The sequence below is a fragment of the Ceratotherium simum genome, chromosome 14 (assembly GCF_057802395.1).
Source record: "Ceratotherium simum simum isolate JZ-2026a chromosome 14, ASM5780239v1, whole genome shotgun sequence".
Classification (NCBI taxonomy): Eukaryota; Metazoa; Chordata; class Mammalia; order Perissodactyla; family Rhinocerotidae; genus Ceratotherium; species Ceratotherium simum.
Window position 1 is genome coordinate 13,594,909 of NC_141913.1, and position 24,855 is coordinate 13,619,763.

At 42.4% G+C, this 24,855-nt stretch overlaps 1 protein-coding gene and 1 pseudogene across 9 annotated transcripts in view; one reads left to right on the forward strand and one right to left on the reverse strand.

Moving 5' to 3' along the window:
* Positions 1-24,855, reverse strand: part of DLGAP1 (DLG associated protein 1) — an 853,945-nt gene that overhangs the window by 6,313 nt on the left and 822,777 nt on the right. For all 9 annotated transcript variants that reach the window (XM_087439065.1, XM_087439064.1, XM_087439062.1 and 6 more), the window contains 2 exons: positions 19,089-19,510; positions 2,006-2,097 (listed from right to left, as the gene is read on the reverse strand). In XM_087439065.1, the coding sequence (XP_087295191.1) occupies positions 2,006-2,097; positions 19,089-19,510 (514 nt within the window). The remainder of the gene's footprint in view (positions 1-2,005; positions 2,098-19,088; positions 19,511-24,855) is intronic.
* LOC106800393 (large ribosomal subunit protein eL39-like) lies at positions 7,762-7,917 on the forward strand (annotated as a pseudogene).

Consider the following 24,855-nt stretch of genomic DNA (forward strand, 5'->3'; position numbering starts at 1 on the left):
TGGTTGTGATCAATTTTAGTGCCACTTTTATGCAGCTTTGTAAACCTAAACAATGCCACCACCAGGTCACCGTACTTCCTGCTGCAGAGGAGGTGGAGCTCACTGATTGGCCCCAAGTCTCTCCATGAGGGTGAGGAGTGGAACTCAAATCCTGGGGTGGGGGGAAGACTTACAGGGATTGAGGTCAAACAGACTGGGATATGAATCTTGGCTCTGCCTCTTACCATGTGGCCCTGGCCAAGTTACTTAGCCTTTCCATGACCATTTTCCTCAACAATAAAACCTCCAGAAAAATGTTACTATCTGCTCCATAGCGTTGCTTTGAGGATTTAACCAGATCATAAATCTAAAAGCTCTTAGCATGGCATCTGGCACATAGTGGGCTCTTGACCCTCCCTTGTGGGGCGTGGGTGGACCAGCCTTCAATGGCCCTCTGCCCGTAGTGCACTTCTGCTTCAGTCTACCTCTGACATGCTTCTCACATTTGCCACCGGTGTTCCTCTAGTGGCCAAGGAATGTGAGCCCGTTAGGAATTAGGAAATGGCAAAAGCTAGCTCTAACAAGATCAACCTTTCCTAGAAGTTTGCAAAATTTTCAAAATATTTTGTCTGCAATTTCATTTTCAAAATCTCCACAATGTTTGCATTCTACTTCATAATATCCCTGCTCATTACATAATTCTTTTAAAAAGCATGCTGTGCTTGCCCTGTAACTTGTACATATTGGCCTCCACATGTATCTTTTGGCCTGTTTGAGAAATACGGCTTCATATGAACTTTCTGACATTTAAAGAACAAAGAATCATGTTAATTAAGATCTGTGACACATTAGCAAGTTTACAAATTAGCAGGAATTCTGTACCTGGCACACAGTGAAGCTCAACAAAATATTTGTTGAATTCACTTATCAATACATTTACTAATATATATTATCTCATAACCTAGAATAGAATTTCAGAGAAGGTGGAAGAAGGGTCAGGTGGATTTTCCTGAGGGAGGGGAAAACACACTATAGATGTAGGGGGTGGGTGTGAGGAGGAGGGAAAGGATAGCCCCAAAGGGAGGTTTCAAAAAGAAAAGCCTGGTGAAGAGGGATGGGGAGCACCAACTTTTGCATGCTTTCTATTTTCTCTTGGTTGAACCCTGTCTAGATAAATCCCGTTCAGCCTATAATTGTCCTTGTTAAGAAGATGTAGTTAAAACTCTAAAATCATAGTTTAGGTCAATTAGATTGCAAGTATTCATGTTTTTACTTTCCACAAGATAAACAAGTTGCTTTTCATTTTCTTTATTTTAGATCCAGCTTGACCAACAATCGACCAATAAAAGCTTTTCTTGTGTAGTGACACTTGAGAGATAGTAGCAGTTTTTTTAAAAAAAAGGCATATGTGAGTCAGCTCTTGCCCTTGTGTTTTGCAATCAATTTAAAAAATGTTGTTGATGCTAGTAGTGTTTTTGTCTCTTTGTTTTGCTTTATTTTGTTTTTGTATGTCCCAGGAGGACGAATTATTCATTTGTCTCAGGGAGATCAAATCTATACTATCTGATGCATTCCACTTCAGGCTCTCAAATTAAAACAGAGAACTCTGATGAGGAAATAGGCCCTGACAGCTATTTCAGAAAGAAAATCATTATCTAAAAAGATTTTCTGTAACATTATTTTTGAAATATCAGGCCGTTCCCTATTTTGGTGAGAATAAGGAAATCACAGAGGCCATGCGAAAGCCAGGAAATGGGAAAATTTTCAGTTACAAAAAAAGCAGGAAATGGAGTTTTAACTTGATTGGATTTTTTCTTCTGGGATTATTTAAGTATAAAATAAATATTTTTAATTTTAAGAAAAGCAGGAAATAAGACTCATCAGAAAACTCTCTATTCCAGCTGAGGGAGTCCAGTGGGCCTTGACTTGGTTCAAAGTCAGTTTTACTTTAGTTGGGTCAGTCTTGACGACATGTTCTTCTCATCGTACTAGCAGGGGAATGGCAGTGATGGGGAATGGTACCTACCAGGTTTTCTTCACACAGTTCTCTGAACTGGTAGAATTTCTGGGCCATGAGAAGTTGGGCACTGCCCACTGCGGTTCGGATTTTCCCTAGGACTGAAGAGAGCAAACATACAAGAAGTTTACACATTCTGTCTCATTGTTGAGTCTGGGAAAGCAAAGAGGAAGTTACGCTGCCATAATTAGGGAAAACAGCATGCATCCTGCACGGGCACACGCACACAGCCCAATCACCATTTTTCCTCTGTTGGTCTATGTAACAGAGGCTCCCAGGTTAAAGTATAAAACCAACTTGGAAAAAAAAACATGCTCGTCAGGCAAATTTCTTAGGAATAACGGAGATTTCCATCACAGCCCTGGATGTTACCAAGAGAAGAGGCAAAGAGTTTTGTTTTTTTTCCTTTGACTGCAGGGATGAATTTCAAGTGTTTACCGGCAGAGTTAACGGATTTATTGGTGTCAGCAATCACGGTCTGCTAGCTTGTTTTTCTAATCTGAATCCAAACACCAGGAAGGCAGTCCTAACTTGGAGGGGATCTCTTGGCACTCACCATATCCCATCCATAGCCTTCATTATTTTTCCGGAGCTCAGCTACTGGTACTGTCAGGAAAGAGCCATGGCCAGTTGAAAGATTTTCTAAGGAGTGAACATTTTCAGCCTGTTGCCTAGGGAACACCAGCACCGTCCCAGCTTTTCCACTCCACAGACCGATTTTATTGTTAATATAGGTTTAATTCCCTATGCACTGTGCTGAAAATCTTCTCCTTTGCAAGCTACTTCTTGCCTTCCGTGCAGTCTAAGGCGAGAACCTTTCAACTGACGGGCGTGCTGAGACGGGGCGGAGCCGCTCTGCACAGAGCTGTCCTGAGGTCTGCATTGTCCCAAAGGCTCTCCCCCCACCCAGGGGGGACAGGGGCACAGCTGCGTTGCTGGAGCCCTGCCACCAGGCAGTTCTCAACACGCCCTCCCTGTCAGGAAGGAAGGGGAGAAGGCGCCCTGCTTGCCCCTTCCCGGCCCACATAGAAAACCAGAGGGGAGACTTCTTAGAAGTGCGTTGCCCCGTTTTGAAATCTTTTTGGCAGGCACATTACAGGATTGAAGCACTGTTTTTGCTGTTGTTGTTTGGTTCTGAATTTATAGAGCCTGAGACTCAGAGTAGAATTAGGTCTCCCTTTCTCGACCTCCTTCCTCACCAAGTCTGAGGAGAAGAAAACAAAAGAAAAAGGAACTTCATTTTGATCCAGTGTTTTCTAGTAATTTGCTTCTCTGTTTAAAATTGCCAGGCTAGATGGTGGTTTCTGAGGCACATGATGCCTAGGAACTGCTCAAATATTTCGGCCTTCCCACACATGTAACTCAGGGCATTCACGAACTTTCTAACATGTCAGCAGTCACGCCAAACAGCTCAAATTTGCCGCCTCAGTGATAGCAAGGGGTTCCCCGTGACAGCTGTCTGGCAACAATTCCTCAGGCCTAAGTTTTCTCTTTTTTTCATTCTGCTTTTAAAATCTTTTGGGATGGGTATCCTTTTCCTCTTTAACTGATCAATCCGTTGTGTGAGGCCTCCTCTCCCTATCTCAACACACCCCGAAGCGAAAGGGCAGCATATGGAGACACAGGGCACCACAGCAGTTAAGGGTGCAGGCCCTGAGTGTGCTGAGGGTTCTGGCTCCAACACTTACCAGCCACTGCCTTGGACAGGTCACTTGATCTCTGTTTTCTCATATGTAAAATGGGGCCAATGGTACTTATCTGTAGGATTGTTGTGAGGGTTAAAAGCAGTAACGTATGTAAATTGCTTAGGACCGTGTCTGATACATAGCAAGCACTCAGTGTTTAACATCACCTAGGATCAGGACACTACACTTCCTCTGTGGGTGTGCCAACTGTGTGCCCCACGCTTGCTCTGCCCAGAAGCAAAGAGGGAAAAACCAAAGTCTGGATTATTCAAAGGTGACCAGACATTCTTGGTTGCCTGGGACAGCGATGTGCTTTGGAAGACCCGCCCAGATCAGAGTCAGGTCTGAGAAGGCACTTCCTAAATGAACGCACAGCTTTAGGCAAACTCTGAGGTTCCTGGAAACCTCTCTGAATTATCTTGCTGAAGAGGAGGCTTGTGATACCAGCAAATCTCAGAATGAATCCTGGGAGCTTAGAATTAGGACCTAGGTCTCCAATCGGCTGGTTGGGATTGCATAGCTCCTAGGAACTGACATGGCAACTCGAGCTCTTCTGATATACCTTGAAACTTTGAGCTAATGGTTCTCAATTACCCCTGAATACCTGCACTATATAATAGACTGCCACAGTAAGAGGAGCTCAGGAAGACAGTGATGCTCAACTGAGGAGAAGGCACTGCTCCAAACAATCTTTCGGGCAACACCCAACCACGTAGGTAGGGGCTAACTTGATGCTTCTTGAAAGTAAAACAAGGGACATCTTTCCCCATTCAGCATGGTCTGGCGAAAGCCCTAGATTTGGAGCAAAAACGTGGGGTGGAGTTGTGGCCCTTTTGTTTCCCAGGTTTCTGCCATTATGTTCCTTGAGTGGAAATTCCCTATTGGCTCCAGGATTATCTGCATTTCCAGTGTCTGAGTGATGATCTTTCCTAGGCCCATGGTAGGGAGGTGACGATTTGGGCCTACAGTGACACCATGAAACAGGAGGGCTTGGGACAAGCAGACGATAACTCTTACTTCCTTGCTCTCCACGTTTTCTCTCTAGAGAACTAAAAACTCACTTTCATTTTTAAGAAACAAGCTCTAATGGAGTTAGTTCTGTTTTGTTTTTCCATTAGACATTCACTTGGTATGTGAGATAACTTTTTTCTCCTGAAAGTAAATTTCATATTTGTTACACAGGCCTTGAGGAAGTAGAAAACTAATAAACAGTAAATGATAAACACCAAAAACAGGAAAAGTAGCGGAAAAAAAGGCTGAGAGTTGGTAAAGAAATGAGATAAAGAAGAAAGAAGCATCTTAACGTCATTTTGAAATTACTCTAAAATGTTCCATACCAACTTCAGCAGGCTGGAAAGAAAAATACTTCATCAAGGATGCTAGGAAAAGAAAGATAAGGGAGCAATAGTAAATGAGATATATGGGGTGCAACTAGGGGCTTTTCCCATGCATATAAAACAGCCCAACCTGGTTGTAGAAAGTTCTGGAAGAGGCCTAGATACAGTGCATCTTTCCAGGGTCAGCCTTGCATCTCACTATTTTGCTGTAGCACGGTGGCAGTTAACTTTACAGAGGCTGGCCTGGCCCTCAAGGCCATGGCCAAAAAAGCCAGAGGAGCCTGAAAGGACACTTGGGATCTATGTGAAAGCTGGTGGACAGACCTTCAAATTACATTTTCATGGAGCAGGGACAGTCCATGTTGGTTCTGGGAGTTCATTCATTCACTCAATAAATATTTATTAAGGGCATACGATGTGCCAGGAACTGTGCTGGATGGATATGACATGTGAAAAGCAAGGCAAAGTCTTCTCCTCATGGACTACCTTCTGATGAGGGATAGCGGGAGAGACTTATGCCAAACATACACACACAGATACAAATGTTCGGGATCGGTTAGGTTAGTTGGATTGGGAGAGATGGGAATGAGCATGACTGAGCAATTCAGAGGTCAGTGAAGTCTTTAAATGGTTGTTAGAGAACATTCTGTGATTTTGTGCTCTCTCTTAAGAAATGGAAAACAAACAAATAAACAAAAAACATGGTTTGGGGTGGTATCAGTTGCAATATGAAAACTGGCTCTGGGCCAAGCAGTTTGTTTTAGCAATCGTCACTTGAACAATGCCACTGTCTTTTTATTTGGAAAGAAATTAAAATACATGAAAGTACAAAGGGTGATATAGCAAACAGCTATGTATGTGCTCTACCCCAGAGGAAGGAATGTTAATTTTTTAAAAATTTGCTTCTGAATTTGTTTTTCTTTTTTTTTTTTCTCTCTCTCCATTGAAATGAAGCCCTACAGATAAAATATATGTTCTCCACTTCTGTCTCATTTGCCACCCTCACCAGAGGAAACCACTGGACTAGACAATGAATATTTTAGTCCCATCCCCAAGTTCATGAAAGTTTCTTTCCTGGTCCTAGAAAGGTGACAGCTAAGGGCCTTCTTGAGTGTAAACAAGAGAGCATTTGATTGGGGCAATCGCATTAGGACAGGGGAGACTCCATGGCTCAGTGTAGCAGACTCTCTGAAAGCTAGAATGGGGCGTCTCAAGGCTCTGTTGATCCAGGAGAAAGATGTGCTCCTGGGGTTCTGTTTAGTTATTTTCCTTCACATTCTGGTCCATATAGTCTTTCCAGATTGTTCAACTCAAATGTAGTTGACAGTTTTTACTATCCATTTCCCTTAGGGCATATTCAATGCATCTTCCAGAATACTGATCTCTACTGTATTCCCCCAGGCCTGCCTTTTAACCATGATTTATACCATTTGTGTAATATTTAATCATATTATAGGCCTTGTTTTGCTGTGCCACTCTTTTTATATGGGTAAGTCTGATCTCCCTAGGAGTCTTATAAGCAACCTGATAGTTAATTTCTTAGATCCCTTTCTTTCTTTCCTTTTCTCCCCAGCTCTTTTGTTAGTCTATCCCTCAGTGGAAGTACAAAACAACACCTGAAAACACTGTTGAACTAAATTCCTTCCATTTAAGAAGTGGACACCTCTTTATTAACTCCCCCCCTTACAATTCTAGAAATCTCTCATCTCACAATAGATGCTTATGGGAGATCCTAATAGAGAGAACAGGCCTGGGTTAGTTCCCCACATAAAGCCAGGAAGATCTTTCGGAAGGCCATCACTGTTTGGTTTTTGCAAAAGTCTGCCTATTTATAGTATTACCTTGTATCTCAAAGCACTCTCATATGCACATCTAATTTGATCCTCACAGGACCCTGTAAGGCTGGGCAGATATGACTTCATTTGAGAAAATTTGGGCCAAAACTGGGAAGTGCCTTCCTGGGACCCACGGTGCCTGGACCCTGTCTTCTCACTCCTGGTCCAGTTGTACTCTTTTCTCTCAACACTTACTGAAAATTGGGTCTGAATCTACTTGAGTGAAGCTGTCTGAGGGTGATTTCTTTCTTGCATCAACACTTTTTAGCCAGTGCCAACGGATAGAAGAGGGGTGGCTGTAATGAGTCAATAGGAGAATTTGAAGAAGTTCAGCAAACCCGACCCCTGTCCCACATTAGGATGGGAGGACAAAGCAAATCTAGGCAAAGTGATTGTTGCACAAAGAAATTCCAGTTGTGAAAAGAATGGAGGATCCAGGGATCACCTGAAAAAGATGGTGGGTGTAAGCTTCAAGTTTTGGTTTTTCTTTTAAAGATTATACATTATAATGAGAAGCAGACAAAGACTATTTGGGGTGTGTGTGGGGATCTTTTATGAAAACTATGATTTTAAATCTCCTGGCTACATTCAATCAAAAACCCAGACATTTAGAAAAGAGCATACCTCCTCCCTCCACTGACCCCCATGGGGTATGATTTCTATTTTTGGAACAAGGAGGTGTTATAAAAGGCACAGGGATGAAGAGAATGAACACTTCTTTTGAACCCTGCAAGGGAATCCATAGCAAAGCTGCATGGAGTTTCAGTGTGCTGCTGCAGCACATCGTTTCCTTTGGGGATATGCCAGACTTATTGCTGAGTCAAAAATGAGTATTTCACATCCATAAGCATAGCTCTCTCTCCCTTTCTCTGCCATCGCAGTGTGTGTAGTTGACTTTGGGCCTCACCATGTCTTCTCACAAGACTTGTAGGATCAAGCGATTCCTGGCCAAGAAATAAAAGCAGAATCATCCCATTCCCCAAAAGATTTGGATGAAAACTGGTAATAAAATCAGGTACAACTCCAACAGGAGACATTGGAGAAGAACCAGGCTGGATCTATAAGGAATTGCATGTGAGATGACACACATATTTATGCTGTATCAAGGTCACTAGCATCTTACCACATCAAGCTGAAAACATCACTGCTATCTGGACAGGTGGACATGTTTTACTGGGAAAATGATTTTTCTCTCTGATTCTATGTTTCTGCACTAGTAGGTTGGTTCAGTAATAAACATGTATGAACTTGTGTTTGAAAAAAAAAAATTCTTAAGCCTAATTAACATATATATCCTTTAATATTCCAAGAAGGGAGCCAGCCCTGTGGTGTAGTGGTTAAGTCCAGTATGCTCCGCTTTGGCAGCCCAGGTTCGTGGGTTCAGATCCTGGGCGTGGACCTACACCACTCGTTGGCAGCCATGCTGTGGCGGCGACCCACGTATAAAATAGAGTCAGATTGGCACAGATGTTAGCTCAGGGCTAATCTTCCTCAAGCAAAAAAAAAAAAAAAACAGGAAGATTGGCAACAGATGTTAGCTCAGAGGGAATCTTCCTCACACACAAAAAAACAATTCCAAGAAGAGTTGGGTCTCTAGAATTGAAAAGGCAGATGCACTGGTTTCTCTGACTGCTTCCAATTCTTATTTACTAGGCCAACTCCACAATCATCAGGCCCACCTTAGGCCTTAGAAACCGAGAAGAATAGACACATTTCTTATACCCTCAACCGCACTTCCCTGAAACCTGGACGTTACACATCAATACAACAGAGTATGTCTGGCTGTCCCACCAGTGGTGAAGCTTGCTGCAGTGGACACGCTGGGTGGAATGCTTCCCAGACCCTGCCGCCTAACTGTGCTTTACCTAGTATACTTCTTCTCCAGTCTAACTTCCTCTGTGTGTAATACACTGGAAAGAGCATAGGTGTTGGAGTCAGGAATGCCACTTACCAGCTGCTGATCTTGGGAGAATTTATCGTACTTTTAGACTCTGTTTTCTTTATCTATCAAATGATCATATTACTATCTTCACTGGATTACTGATTATTTAATGAAATAATATACGAAAATTGTTAGAACATAGCAAGAATTATAACTCCTATGTCTTACGGACATTCTTCAGTTCTTGGGCGTTTACCTGGGAAACTAAAAGGTGGCATGATCCAAAACAGGGAATTATTTCTCCTGCTAATCTTCACACTCTGACCCCTTTCCCCAATAGTGTGGACTGACTGAATGTCCTCTGTTTTGTGGCTTTCATTCAGGCAGATTTAGACAAGTGTCAATGAGTGGGTGAATAATTTCTTTGGTCTGTATATATTAGGAATTCATAACAATTATTCAAGGGCCCAGAGAGTCTGGCATAGTTCCCCCACCTATCAGAGCTAAAACAGTGGCCTGCTGGCTGCTGAGTGACAGAGATACACAGAGGAGACAGGACCTTTACCAATGCTGGACACCTAGACCACCAAGCCAGAGCCTTGTGCAGAAAACAGACTCATTGCAAAATGAAGGGTCAGAACCCTCCTCTTGAGCAGCTGCTGCTACTGCAAAACAAGGCCCATCTTCAGGTGCAGAGTATGCCAGATAAATCCTACTGGCCTGGAGAGCTATATTCCCAACCTATGTTTAAATAGTGTTTAGCTACAGGGTTTAGAGCCACTGTAAACCCATGGTCTCCAAACTTAGCTGATCTTTCACTGCTGTTCATTAGTTCTTGGAGATGGTCTTTGTTACCTCCCTCTCTGACTCTCCTTTCCTAACTCTTATTCACTTGCAACTCGATCCCTGCTCCCTCATCTTCAACAATAACCTTGCCTCCTGTGAGATGAAGAAAATGGAGGAAGTCAGGCATGAATATTCTCAATGTTCTGCCTCTCCTAATACTTGTCCTCCACACAGCCCCCTAAACCTCTAAAGAGTGTAGAGGTTCTACATGATGGGCGAGCAGCAGACCCTTCAGGTTAGACTGACAACAGCAGAGATGTCAGGTTCCAGGAGAGAGTTACTTACATTCATGCCTAATATCATCTGTCCATGACCATTAACTGTGCCACCCTAAAGACTTCTCTACATCCACTCTTCCCATCTGCCTGTGTCCTTGGCCTGATTCCCTCCTGGCTGCTCTGAGAACTTGCTCCATGAGTCCTTCCCTCTCTCTGCAATCTGTGCCTCTCCACTAGAGCATTACCCAAGACGCCTAAGAGCATTCTCAAGTCTCTCCCATTTTAAGGGGGGAAAAATCCTCCCCAATCTCATGATCCCCTCTTGCTAATATAAAATTCCTCTTTCTCTCCTGTTAGGGGCTGAATTGTGTCCGCCCCAAATCCGTGTTGAAGTCCTAACACCCACTACCTCAGAAGTGTCTATTTGGAGATAGTGCCTTAATTGGTAATTAAGTTAGGAAGAGGTCATTAGGGTGGGCCCTAATCCAATATGACTGGTGTCCTTATAGCACGAGGAGATCAGGACACAGACACACACAGGGAAGATTAGCTGCAAGCCAAAGAGAGAGGCCTCAGAAGAAACCAACACCTCGATCTCAGACTTCTAGCCTCCAAAACTGTGAGAAAATAAATTTCTGTTGTTTAGGCCACCCGGTCTGCGGTACTTTGTTGTGGCAGCCCTAGCAGACTAATACAGTCCCTTAAACGTTCAATTCTCCAAAGGGTAGAATGCCTTGGCTCTCTCTGCTTCCTTGGCTCCCATTTGTCCCTCTGCTCCCTGCAGTCTGCTCTCTCCTCACCCTCCTTGACTTCCTGGGTCTCTCTGCATTTGGCACAAAGGAAACTCAGCTCCCTTGGCTCCCACAACACACTCTCTGACTCTGCCGCTGCCTTCCTGCTCCTCAGGGACTTCTTTCTCACTCCACCTCATAAATGCTGAACACCAGAGTCAGTCCTGAGCCCACTTCCTTATTCTCCTTGAGTGATTTCATCCCTTCTCTTGGTTTCAGCTATTTTGCAAAATACGTTTCTGTTCCTCACACGTGTAACTCTGGTGTATACCAAGCCCTCAGGCTTCAGTGTAGCTGATCTCACCACCCGCTCGACACCTCTTGTCTCCCCAAATCCATGTTCCCCTCAGGATTTCCTAGTTGATCACAATTAGGACTACAAGGCCCCACCACTCCATCCACAGCATGAATATTCTCCTTCCCTTGCCAATCTTGGAGGTTTGGTTTCATGAAGGGAACTAGAGGGTCTTCTTATCTCACATAATTCCCATGCTTAGAACTTTTCCGTGGTTCCCTATCATCCGTGGGATAAGCAGGAAACTCCCTTCAACGGCCCGCAGGCAAGGCCCACCTGTCCAGCCTTACCTCTGCCCACCCCCTCAGTGCTCTGTGCCCCCAGTTTTCCAAATCCAAAAGCTGTCTTTCTCCTCTGTGTCTTTGCTCAGGTTACCACTAAGCTGGGGATGCCTCCTGCCTTGGCGCCCACCTTGGCCCCTCCCGCTGTGCTCAGGTGTGTTTCCTCCAGAAAGCCCTCTCTCCTTTCACCTCTCCCTCTGCAGTGCTCCTCAAATTCCCATGCTTAGCTCCGTCTCTGCTCTTTCCGTGTTCTTTCCAGCACAATCTATTTATATGTCTGACTTTCTAACCAGACCACAAGCCCTTTGATGGCATAGACTGTGCCCATGTAACTCCTGGCACTCTGTTGAAGGAGTAAGTTTCAAAATTAACTGACTCATCTACAAACTCTAAGTTAACCAGGAAAATAAATTAACTGCAACATTCCAGGCCTTAAGCATTCTGATTCTTTAAGGTTTTGCCTGGTCTAGCATCACTTTTTAAGTTATAGTCTTGACTACTTAAGTAGCTAATATAGTCTTAGCTGGGCTATTATTCCTCTTGAGTTTCTGTTTATAATGCTATTTGTGCTGACATAGGCTGGAAAGCCAAGCCATTTGGGATAAGTTGAACACGTTCGTGGGTGAATTAAACCTCCTTATCCTCGACTTTTGATTTTTTACTGACTTTTTCTTTTTTCCCCAATGTTGTAGATTTTAGGGGTAAAGGAGGGAAAAAGGAATTTTAAAAAAGTTGTCTCCACATTTTTATTTACAAGTGTGTCCTTGTGGAAAAGAATTTCTCCAACCAACTGCCCAGCTGCTTCTCAAATACATTTGTGACCCAGAGCTGCTGTCAAAAAAAGGTCTCCACAGAAAACATGGATCCGTTTCATTCCTGGCTGACAGTGGCTGCTCTGCATTTAACAAGAGTGCTTTTCTTTCTTAAGGAGTCAAAACTTGGTGGCTAATGAATAAAGAATAGAATTCTCAAGTAGAAATTTTCCCATAGACTAAACTCAGAGCTTCCACAGGACTAAAACATAGGGAAAAACATTGTTTTGTTTGTAAAGAGCAAGTTTTCAAAAACTCAGCTAATTTTACTTTTTTTTTCCCCAGTCCATACTCCAGGAATCTTACTTGTAAAAGATGGTTATGCTTCAATCCATATCTCAATTTACATCAACTAGGAAATAGTAACATCATATACATCACATAGATTAAACAGTTTTTGAGCCTTTGAAACTGAATGAAGTGAAATTAGTTAACACTTCCCTTGGTAATAGAGAAGAAAAGTACTGTGTTTGAAGTCCACTGCAATTATATTCCACAAAAATAGTTATTGTTAGAGAGCACAATCAGAGATCTTGCACCAGGAGTCAGTCCCTCTCTCTGCAACCTCCACCTCTCTACAGTCTGGACTAAGGGGAACACCACTGGCCTAGGGAACAGGAGATCTGTTCCCAGGCCTGGTTCTGCCTTCACGTTGCCACATCACTTCACCTCTCCATGCCTCAGCGCCCTCCTCAACCTCAAGACCACTCCCAGTGAAACACACCCACAAAAAGATGCTCTGTAATGTCCTTCTGGCACCAACACCTTCCTCTTTGTGCCCAGTGCTATGCAAAGCAAAATTAACTGAGCATTCTAGAAGGTTAAACATAAGGCACATTACACATGATTTCGTTTTCATTACTGCCGCTTCTTCTGTGGTCACTAATATCAGGTTGGCCAGACCTTAAAAAAGAGACTATGCAGTGTGTGTGTGTGAGTGCATGCATGCGTGTGTGCATGTATCAGTGTGTATGGGAGGTGGGGGCGGGGAGGGACCTTCTGAAGGTCACTTCAAAAGGAAGATGAGAATAAAACAGAAAGGAGCTAGGATGCACCCACCTTGCCCCCTTAGAAATATATAAGGTTTGAGGCAGGTGAATTGCAGAAATCATAGAGCGCTCCTTTGCCTGCCACCCACTGCTTAACAGGCTGTAGAGACATGCCACAGGAGACACCAGGCAGAGTAAGCCTGGTGATCGCACGATAGACAGTCACAATGATGACTGTGCACAGCTTCCGTAACTCAACCTGAAACCAGGCAAACCCCATTTCAGGTTTCATTACCAGCCCCACGTTCGCTGCCAAGGCTCACAAGCTTTCTGGGGGACTCAAGGCCAAGTTTCACTAACTTGGATGCTATTACTGGGCAAAAGTAAAGTAGAATTAATCTGCCTCCTGCACATGCTCTAGGTTTATCAGTTCATTTCAGATAAAGCCTGAAAATTCCACATATAAGTTGTCCACAATTCAGGAGGCAAAGATAGATTTCCAAGTACAATCAACCAGTATTTCATCCCAGGGCCATGGAAACCTGAGCCTCTGTTTTTAACCCGCAGTGGTAGACTGCATTCCCGGTTAGAAGCATTCAGTTCCATCTGGTCGTTTCATTCCGGTCAGATAATACCAGACGTATCTATGTAACATACAAGCCACTGTCAAATAGCACTGAGCCATCTCCCTGAGACAGCTGTTTCACACAAGGGCTTCATTGTCTGAGAAAAGCTTGTATCATTTTACTTCAAGTGCTGCAGGAACAAGCATTCTGTCAGCTGCCTGGCTTGGAGGAAACCTCGCTCACGGCAGATTTTCATTATTTTGTTATCAAGCCAAAAACCTACTATCGACTGCTAGGGAGGAAGGTTTAAAACAAGAAATAAAGTCCTCGCTCTGCTTTTATTTTATCAAGGAAAATAATAGCTCCACACACCCAACGCATTTATCGTTATACTTTTCACAAGATAGCTTGTGGTTACTAGGCGACTGTTAGCGCCTGTTTTCATTCTGTCCTTCGTTACGCACATTTATCCAGTCTCAGGTAAACCAGGAAAGTGTTTTCCAGTCCTGGAATGCTGAAAACAATATCCCTAGGAAGCAGCTGTCAGAATTAGGATAATGGCATCATAAAATAATAAATAAGTGGATAAGTATTTAAAATTGGAAGGCTCCTTTCTTCTTTAACTCTCTAATAGAGGAAGATGATTGCAACCACCCCGTGCCCAAAATCTGTACCTCAAGTTCCATTGAACAAATAGGTTCTATTCTTACCTCCCCCGCCGCCTGCCCTTACCATGGACACACTGTATTTCGAATTCAGGAAGGTATGTAACAATATACCTTACATTCTTATAAGCATGGTGAATAACTATGAATACAATGATAGCAGGCTTATTCCACCTCCTTCAGCTGCTGTAAGTTTTTTTTGAGAGGGGGCATTTTTTTGTGTGTGTGTGTGATAAAATATATGTTAAGATCAACCATTTTAACCATTTTTAAGTGTACACTTCAGAGGCATTAAGTACATTCACCAAACATTTTTAAATATTTAAAAATTGGGATAATTCTGGTGCCCCACAAAATAAATTAAGCAAGTCTGGTTAGAATCTTCCTTTCACTCACTCTGGAGATCTGTTGATCTCCCCATGATAACTTGGAAGACTAGCCCTCCTGGGAGGGATTTGTCAAGGAGCTACCTTCGTCATGTACCCTGAAGAGAGGCCTTGCTTATATAGGACCCAAGGAACACATAAGGTAGCTTGGCTGATAGATAGACATATCTGTGCTTGACCCATTTATCAAAGCTATTTTTCTGGATGTACACAGATTTTTATTTTTTAAGCTGGTTATTCAGATATTGGCTATGCCAGCCAAACAGGATTGGCCTCTCTTTCTCACCACCCCTCTTATAAATAAGGAAAAGGTTAAATTAGAGAATTAGTAAAACAAAGGCCCTCTGCAACTCCAGGCCCAGTTATCAGAACAGAATTGTGGTTGCCACGGCACCGGGGACAGAAATGTATGGAGAGCTTTAGAGGACAGCACCAGGCGACAAACAAAGTATCATTATCTTGTCAAATGTTATTCATGTTGTATCTGTTCCATCAGACACTTCTGTGTTCTGTGACCTTGGACAAGATACTGCCAGAGAGCTGTTTTGAGGGCAAATAAAACAACACCTGTCAAAGTCCCTAGCCCACTGCCAGGGGGTATTGTAAGGACAAGATGAATATTCTTTCATGTGCTTAAATTCTCCCTTCTTCCCGAGGAGGGTTGTTGCTATGGCTTTCTGGTCAGATCCTCCCTGATTTGGATTTGCCTCATTTGAAATTGCCGACTCTTGGACCCGGCATATGAGCTTACGTTTGCACTCTTTAGAATTCTGGAATGCTGGGAGATGGAAGCTCCTGTTTTGTACCTCCCAGGACATGAAAGACAGAGGAAATCTTCAAGAGCTCGTGGAATGAAATCACATCCCAAAAGCTGGAAGGGACACTCGAGGTTCATCTAGACCATCCAGGTGACCCACACACAAGTCCCTTCTCCTGTTTCTGTGGAGGTGCTCATCTCTCTCTGCCCAATCCTTGCTCTGATCAGAAGGGCTCACCACCTCACAAAGGAACACCCCTTCCAGCTTTTGGCAACAATAACTGCTAGTTACTTATTGAGTATTTTGCAGCTACTTACGAAGAAAGGTTTTGTTAAGTAAAATACTCTGTAAAGCAGAATTTCCAAAATATTTCCATGACTCAAATACATATTCACTGATCCCCTACTATGTGCCAGGAACTGTCAGGGGGGCAGTGGATATAAAGATGAATGAGACAAGAATAATTTCTGTCCTCAGAGAGCTCATTTCTCGGTGGAGGAGAGAGCTACATAGATTACCATAAAATAATGTTGGAAATATCTGATGGACAAATGTACAGGCTACTACAGAAGCACCTGGGAGAGACTCCCAATTCAGCTTGAGGGGAGGCATTCTGCAAAGACTTCCAGAAGGTGAGGCCCAAGCTGAGTCTTGAAGGAAAAGCCATATTTTGTAGGCTAAATGGGCTTCAAATGAACAGATGTTACTAATATGAACTAGTTTTGTACATTTAAAAAAGCATACATAAAGGGCATTTACCTCTAAACTTTGTATTAGCAGTTTGACCTAAAGTTATAAAATTATATTTTTAAAAGTTAATAATTTAGACTTTTCACTATAGATCATCGGCTTTCAAACTGAATTTTAGGAATCTTAGGATTTTTTTGTGGGGAGTGGGGGTTGTTAGGGACCTTGGTCCAAGGAGCGGTGGAGGCTGAGCTGACAGGACTCTGGGCCCTGTCCAAAAGGGCTTCGCTGTTCCTCCTCTTACACTGATTGGTATTGAGCATAATTTTCTTTTTAATTAGAAAAAGGGGTTCTGATATTAAAACGTTTCAAACTACAAAGGAAGACCAACTCCCCAAAGAAGCAGGCTTCGTTGCATACTTGTCAACCAAAACTAATTTACTCGGTTGGATACTTTACAGCAAAGCACCAAAAAATACTCCCACCCCTAGTTATCTCTGCCTGCTCTACACCCATGACCCTTGAACCACCCCCCAGGCGGCAAGCTCGTAAAACAAAGAGGTAAATCTGAGAAAATTCATCACTACTCTGAAGAAAACGTCCTCAAGAAGTACGGTTTATTAATGGTGGGGCAGTGGCACCTTCATGTACAAAGACAGCAAATTATTATTCTTTGGAACAAATCTTGTTATAACAAATACTGTGATAACAGAATACCTTCATATGGAATAGGTTTAAGTCCTATTTTATAAATCAACATTTTAAGTAACATCTGAAGTAAAATTCTGGAACAATGAATGATTGGGCAGTTCCTTCATGTTCATTATTTTGTGTCTTTACCAGTAGTGTACATTTAAAATACAAATATGCTTCTTTTTTATCCCAAACACAGAATAAGAACTTGGTTTTCCAAGAAGATTTTCACCTTTCAAATATATGTGGTTGTATCAAAATACATTAAATTGTTTTCATAGCTCCTTAGTCTCAAGGAAGATTTTCCTAAATCTGTATACAACAACTATCCTCATGCATCATTATAGAGCTGGGTTAAGATTAGCAGATCTAGTTTCGGGTTGGAAGAAAACATCAGATTAAAAGAAAACATTAGATGAGCAGCTTCCCTAGGTCGTACTGGAAGCCAACCAGGAAGCCAGAATGAGTACCAAATCAATGAATTGAATGAATTCAAATCTGAACCATAGCTTGTTCTGTTGAGCAGCACACAGGATGCCATTGCTCCTTAGATACTGTCATTTTTTCTAGGAAAATGTAATAAACTTTGGGTGTGCCCACAAGGGGAAAGGAGAATAAGAAGGTGCAACTGCTAAGACTTTCTTACTGAAACCTATCCCCCACACTGCTGCTGGGGGGTGCCTCAGTCACCTGTTACCAGGGCAACAAGCGAATCCTGCTTGTGGACCAGCACTCAGGTGAGCCTGCAGTGGCATCAACTGTTAGGGGCAAGTGTCAAGGAGATCTACTTGTCCACTGCTAAGTTGTTTGCACTCGTAATATGAAAGAACAAAAGGAACGTTACAGAAACCCATTTATGGATTTTCTAACCTTCTCATAAAGGCAACAAATAAGCTCGTCAGCCAGTTGGGAGGGTCCAGGCAGGAGGGGTGAGAACAGAGAAGAGCTGTGAGCAGGACAGGGCACACAGCGAGGAAACCCCACAACCTGCTATCTGTTATTTTCCAGACTCAGTTTTCATAAAAAATACTTCCTTTATGGAAAACTCATCGTTCCTTGACACAATTAGTTTGGTTCACTTAGGCAGTCTATTTAACGTGATTTACAGTTGCTCTAGATCTAATTATTAAGAAATTATTACTATTTTTGTTAAGGATGATAATGCACAATGGTTATGTGGAAAAAAAGTCCTTATCAGTGTGAGATGTATAGTGAAGTGACATGACATCTTGGATTTTCTTCAAGATACTCTGGCAAAAATGACAACAAGTGGGGGAAGACAGGAAGATGAGACTGGCCAATTATTGAACGGGGTGATGGGTACATGGGGGTTCACTGTATTAAACTCTCTACTTTTGTGCATGTTTTAAAATTTTTTCATGATAAAAAGTTAAATGATGATTTAAAAAATAGCTCTAAAAAGCCACATGATGACAATGCTCTTCTAGGTGGTTCCCACACAAAAACGAAGATAGGCTTTAATGCCTACCACTAAATTTCTTTGATTCAAAAATATCATCAGTTGGAAGATCCACTATTCATTTAATAGTAGTTTTTCAGAGGAAAATAAACATGCAACATTAAAATATACACTGATTATAAACTACATCCCAATTTTGGAGTTGTTGAAATTGTGCAAAACGTGCCTTAGAATTGAGGTAATCTGGTAACTTCTTTGTCAATTGTTAATAGGAATTGTTGTTAAAAGGCTGAGTTTGAAAATAATGGTGTGCAAGGCCTCCGTTATTTATTTATTCATCATTCATTTTATCATTATTTTAACCCATTAAATTGGACTTTGTGTTAATTGCTTTAATGGCTGAAGGTTTGCCTCTCTAAAACCTGACACAGTGCATGCTAAACAGGTTTAAGAATGTAAATAAGTGTGGCCTCTACTGGCTTATAAGTGACCAGCCTTGTTTTAATATTTTATGTTAATGAAAGTAATAAAACTGTAAGATTATAATGCCCAATGCACGTGTGTCCGTGGTTAGAATTATTGTTAACTCCCTGAGAATCAGCACCACTTCAGGAATATCTTGGGGAAGAGAAACCACGTTAGAAACATGAGGCCACCCCCACGTTGAGCCTGGTATTTTTGAGAGAAGAAAAGATCTAGAGTTACAAGTCACGGATCTAGAGCTAGAGATGGTGAGACATTTGCCCAGCGGTTTTCCTTCTATTGTACAGCGCAAGGGCGCCTGGACTCTTAGCTGCAATCGCCTAGTTCGTCCACATGTTCTGGTTTCTGGTGTGGAACTGCAGGGCTAGACAAGGGCAAGCGGCAGGGAAGGGAAGGCCGACGTCTAAACCACAGATAAGCCCAGCCCCGCGCCGCTGCGCAGACGCGCGGCGGCGGCACTTACTGTCTTCCGGCAGGTTGTTCTCCCGCTCTTCCCGCTCCATCTGCTGGCACCACCCTTCCATGCGGTCTCGCTCTGCCTGCAGAAGCTTCAGAAACCAGTGGCCGTCCCGGTGGCACACTGACCTCTGGACGGCCTCCAGGGGGTCTTCGGTGATCGAGTCAATCCAGGGATCCGGGGGAGGCAGAATCGAAGGGTCGAAATCCGCGTCAAAGTCATCGTCGGCTGCGCAGGCGTGGTAATGGTTTCCTGAGCCCTGAATGCTGACGGTGGAGGTGCTGGCGTCCCGGGAGAACTGTCTGGCCATGGGGCCGGGGCACGAATTGTCCTCTATAGACTCCAGAGAGTTTTCCAGGTTATCGTGGAAGTCCAGGTCGGCCTGCACTGCTGTCGTCACACTGTTGGATCGAGTGAACCTGCGGAAGCTTGGAGGAATAGAGAAAGGAGATTTACTTCAAGGATTTTTCTTGAAGCAAAATCACTTTCTGCTTTTCTTGGTGGGTCTCATCGTCTCAATCTGCGGAGGTGGGCCCTTGATGCAAGGATACGGATTGCCATAGCTCTTATATAAGGAACACATCTCTCGTCTTTGTTCAATATGCGATATTAAAGCATATTTAGAGAAATTTTAGAAGTGGAGGAACGTGTACAGCTATCAAAGCCAATACAACGTCCAACGTCCAACTTCCCCAAATCTGGGGTGGCATGAATCCTGAAATTCAGGTTAGTGAGGGGTAAGGAAGCAATTCAGTTATATCTTAGCCTGTGTAATTTGCTTATAAATGGAGGGGAGAAAACCAACCCAACCTGGGCCAAGACTATCATGAATCCTGCATAACCACATTTTTCCAGGGACAGCTCTTACCAAGGATGACTTTGTGAAAGCAAACTAAATTGTCATTAAGTTCCTCTTAAATTAAAACTCCTTTCCGTGGTAAGGATTCACCTGTCTCTTCATCATATAGGTCACGGTTATAATTTGGTACAAAGTCTTTGGGGGCAAAATCAGCTCACAGTTCTAGAGTTCTCCAGTACCGAACTCCCCTGCACCTTTAATTTCCCTTCCCACAGTCCTTCTACCAAGGTGATAAAAGACAACTTGTTAACAGATTCAATCTGAGCATTTTACATGGACATCCATGTGATCAGTGTTTCTCAACCAAATGGCTCTATGTATTTCTGGCTGACCCCTACAATGAAGGTGAGGACATAGGGACAGTAGGAGAGGTGGGGAAGAAAAGTGGAGCAGTGAATTCTTTCTCGACAAGGAGGCAAGATAAGGTGTGGGCCTTAAGTAATTTAAAGTACACCAAAAAAAGCTTCCTTGGTTCCTGGAGCAGGCAGGAAACAATGACGAAGCATATGAGTCCACTGAAGGCAGCATCAGGTGTCCGTTACCCCACTCTGTATTTCTTTCTTTTTTTTTAAGGTAACTTCCTGATCTAATATTTTATTTTGAAAAAATTCACATAATATAAAATTTACCATTTTAATCATTTTTAAGTGTATGACAGTTCAGTGCCATTAAGTACGTTATTCACACTGTTGTGCAACCATCACGACATTATCCATCTCCAGAACTTTTTCATCTTCCCTAATTGAAACTCTATACCCACTAAACACCACCCCATTGCCCCCACCCCCAGCATCTGGCAACCACCATTTTTTCTGTCTTTACATATTTGACGACTTTAGGTCTCTCATATAAGTGGAATCATACAGTATTTGTCCTTTTGCGACTGGCTTATTTTACTTAACATAATATCTTTAAGGTTCATCTGTGTTGTAACACGTGTCAGGATTTCCTTCCTTTTAAAGGCTGAATAATATTCCATTGTATGTATATACCACATTTTGTTTATTCATTCACCTATTGATGGACACTTGGGTTGCTTTTACCTTTTGACTATTGTGAATAATTCTGCTATGAACATGAGTGTACAAATATCTCTTTGAGAGCCTGTTTTTAATTCTTTGGAGTATATACTCAGAAGTGCTGAATTATATGGTAATTCTGTTTTTAATTTTCTGAGGAACTGCCATACTGTTCTCCATAGTAGCTACACCATTTTATGTTCCCACCAGCAGTAAGGGTCTCATTTCTCCACATCCGTGCCAACATTTCTTTTTTTTTGATAGTAGGCATCCTAATGGCTGTGAGGTGGTACATTTTTTTTTTTTTAATAATTTTATTTATTTATTTTTTTCCCCCAAAGCCCCAGTACATAGTTGTATGTCATTGCTGTACATCCCTCTAGTTGCTGCATGTGGGACGCGGCCTCAGCATGGCCGGAGAAGCGGTGCGTCCGTGCACGCCCGGGATCCGAACCCGGGCCGCCAGCAGCGGAGTGCGCGCACTTAACCGCTAAGCCACGGGGCCGGCCCTGGTACATTTCTTGACTAGTTCATGATTATGCCATTTTAAGATGCTTATTTGCCAGTTGATTTTCAATTAATGTTTCATATTCAATAGTGCCAGCCTTAAAGAACAGTGCACTAAACAATGTCTATACAACATTTAATAAACCAGATATATTTTTTCTTAACTCTCCTGGAATACTCTATTAAAGCCAATTAATACTAATACTCTGGTCCATCAAAAATAAAGAACGAACAGAGCAATACAGGTAAGTAGTTTGCGAGACTGTAGAAAGACTAGAAGTCACAAAAAAGAGAGAGTACAATCATTTCAATAAATCCACTTTTTTCCCTAGAGAATAAATGTCAAGAAAAAAAGTGGCTGCACTTTTGATGTGTGTTAGTTATTAGGACGGTCAAAATGATCAGATGTGTTGTGATTCATTTTATGAAGACAGACCAGCCAAAACTGGCCCATGTCCCCGTTTGCTGTTTTCAAGAAATTACTTCTGTTGAAGGGATTATACCTGGTCGTTCTATAAGTTCTTTAACTCTCGGATAGGCCATTTAAAAAAAAAAATCACATAGTGTGACAGTCTGACAGCAATGTTATAAGATCTCTCATACCAGCAATGAGAGATCTCAATTGCTAAACTGCTTCTTCCAACAGCCACTCATTTCCTGGCTGCAGTAGGCCATTTCTGCTTTCTTCTTGTTCATCTCCAAAATGTTAAATGTCATCTCCTGAAACTGAGCTTTCCAGCTGCGTCTGTGTGGAACTGGATGACTTTCCCTGCAACAGTTGACCTTCTGGCTGTTCTACTGACACAAAATCCCAACTATGAAAACACTAGGCTTCCCTTTCCAAGATCATGTATTGCCAGAGGCATTACATTTCCAGACTTAAAGAAGGGCTAGTGCCTTAGTGTTTTCAATCAAGCACACCTGCCAGAGACAGAGTCTGTTCCACATACAAAGCAGAATGACCTACTTTCCTGTGCCCGTTTTTATCTGCACAAAACCATACCGCCGGCATTCCTGACAGAGGGCTCCTGGCTATGAATCTTGTAAAATATCCACCTTCTTAAGAAAAATGACTTGGCAGTAGATTAGTAAAAGTTTCTGGTTTAGTCACCCAGAAAGAAATAAAAGTTAAGTAAAATTAAAATGGTTTGGGATTAAAAGCGGTGCCTTTGAACTCAGGCAGCCCTGTCCAGGCTGCACTGTTTCTATCAATTAAGTTCCTCAAGCAAGTGCTTTCTTCCACCCAGAGCTTTCAAAGAATGTTCTGCTCTACAAAACATTTTATGTCTTTCATGTGCAAAGTTCCTTCTGGGTGAAGGGTGCAATCGAGTCGTTATTGTTTTAAAATTTTGAAAGGAAGACAGGAGTCACTGGATTAATTTCTGTATTGTTAAAAAGAATAGATCAGTTGCTGGTGGATGGTAAGCCTAAAAGCTGCACCCAGTGGCTGGCTGTTTCCAAACCCACAATTTCCATTCTTGAAGCTTCTTCGGTCCTTCATGCCTTGAAGGCACAATGTGTAATAATTACAACTTCTGAAAAGCACCGCCAATATTCTGGCCTAAGGAGCAGAAAACCGTGAAACCAAAGACTGGATCAACCAGAATGGGACACAATACCCTGTCTGTTCTGAATAGCGAAAGGAAAGTCACTTGTTAGCATTCACCTCTGCTGTTACTTTGTGCTCCTTCTATGAAACAAGTTTATATTTCCAATTGGAGGATTTTCTGCCCCCCTTCCCATGAATTTTCTGTACAGCACGTTACAAATCAACACATAGATGGTAAATTGCAGAGGCCCATTCTCGCCCCTCCATCTGATGGGGCTGTAGTGAAACAAAATAAGTCATGAACAAAAACCAAGCACAGTCGGTATCTTTAGAACATACATGCTTTGGATCTGTAAGGTGTTCAACTATGTGAGACTCAAGTCATAAGCTTATTTTAGGGAGACAAACTCAGTCGTTGCGTTACAGAATCCTCTGGCCTCTGGGTATCTTCTTTATCCCTCTCATTCACATAATGGTTGCTTTTCAGGGCTAAATCTAGTTTCAAAGGGAGAAACACTAGTCCTATGCTGTTCTTTTTTTCTTTGTAGGAGCCTTTAGACATTTTTCAGTAAGCCTTCTGTCAAGGCTGAATATATGTGGGATCTGAAAATGCTACTCTTCGAAAGTGCAACCATCTTGGTATTTCATGAAATGGCACCCTTTAACTGATGTAAAAGCCAAGACGTCTCATTATATCAAATAAAAGATAGATCAAAAGAAAGGCGTGGGGATGAGGAGATTGAGATCAAGAATTAAAACTTACTAAAACAGAGGTTCACTCTTTCTTGTCAGATCAGCTTCCCAGTTAGAACGGTGTGTGGAGGAACCTAGGTGTCATGCAGTCCTTGTTCACAAATTCAGTGGGAAGGAACTCTCCTGCCCCCCATTTGTGTGTGGTTAGCACCGTCCTATCAACAGATTTTAAAACTACCTCAACACAAGCATCCATTGGTTATTTAAAATCCTCCATGTTCATCATTCTTTTGCCTGAAGATCTCTTTAAGCAAAAGAAACTAGAATACGTTTTCTACATAAAGACTTCCTCTACTCCAAATAATTGTAATGTATTTGTCAAATTTTAGAAAGGGAGGAAATGGAAAATAATGACAGTGGGCTTGTTATCATCTGGTAACTTTGGAGAGGGCCCAGCATGTTGCCAATCATCTAGTACCAGCTGGGCAGGTGCTAGTATCCTTGATAGGCTGTCACTATAGGAACCTAGGTTAGGACTCTCAACAAAACATCCTTGAACTGTCTGTGCCCTAGAAAGAAGTGCTTTCCCTCAGCAACATGAGCATGAGGTCACTCCTTGGCTACTGACTCCAGGTAACTAACCAAAGCCTGAGAGGTCTCACTCACAATTCTTTTTCATTGAGTCTTGTTTTGGGGGTCAAATGGAGGCCATTGGTTTGTGAGTCAGATGGCCATTTTTCTTTTTGTAAACTAAATTGTTTTGAAAAACATGTAAAAAGGAAGAAAGAGAGGGAAGGAAGGAAGACAAAAAGACAAAAGGAAGGAAGGAAGGAAGAAGGAAAGAAAGAGAAAAAAGAAAGAAAGAAGGAAAGAAAGAAAGAAAAAAGAAAGAAAGAAAAAGTGTATGAGGCATATCAGGAATTATGCCAAGTTTCAGGCTTTTGAAATTTGAAACGCACAAACGCCACACCTTTAAAACTCAGGTGTCCTGTAAGGGACTGTTTGGCTAGGTCATGGTATTGTTAACTTGGCAAAGAAACGAGGTTGTTTGCCAAATATAATACCAAGAGTGGGAACTAGGCTATGTAGTACTCCAAGGAAACTGTGAGGAGTGGGGATTGATCCAAAGCTTCTGGGTTGGCAAAG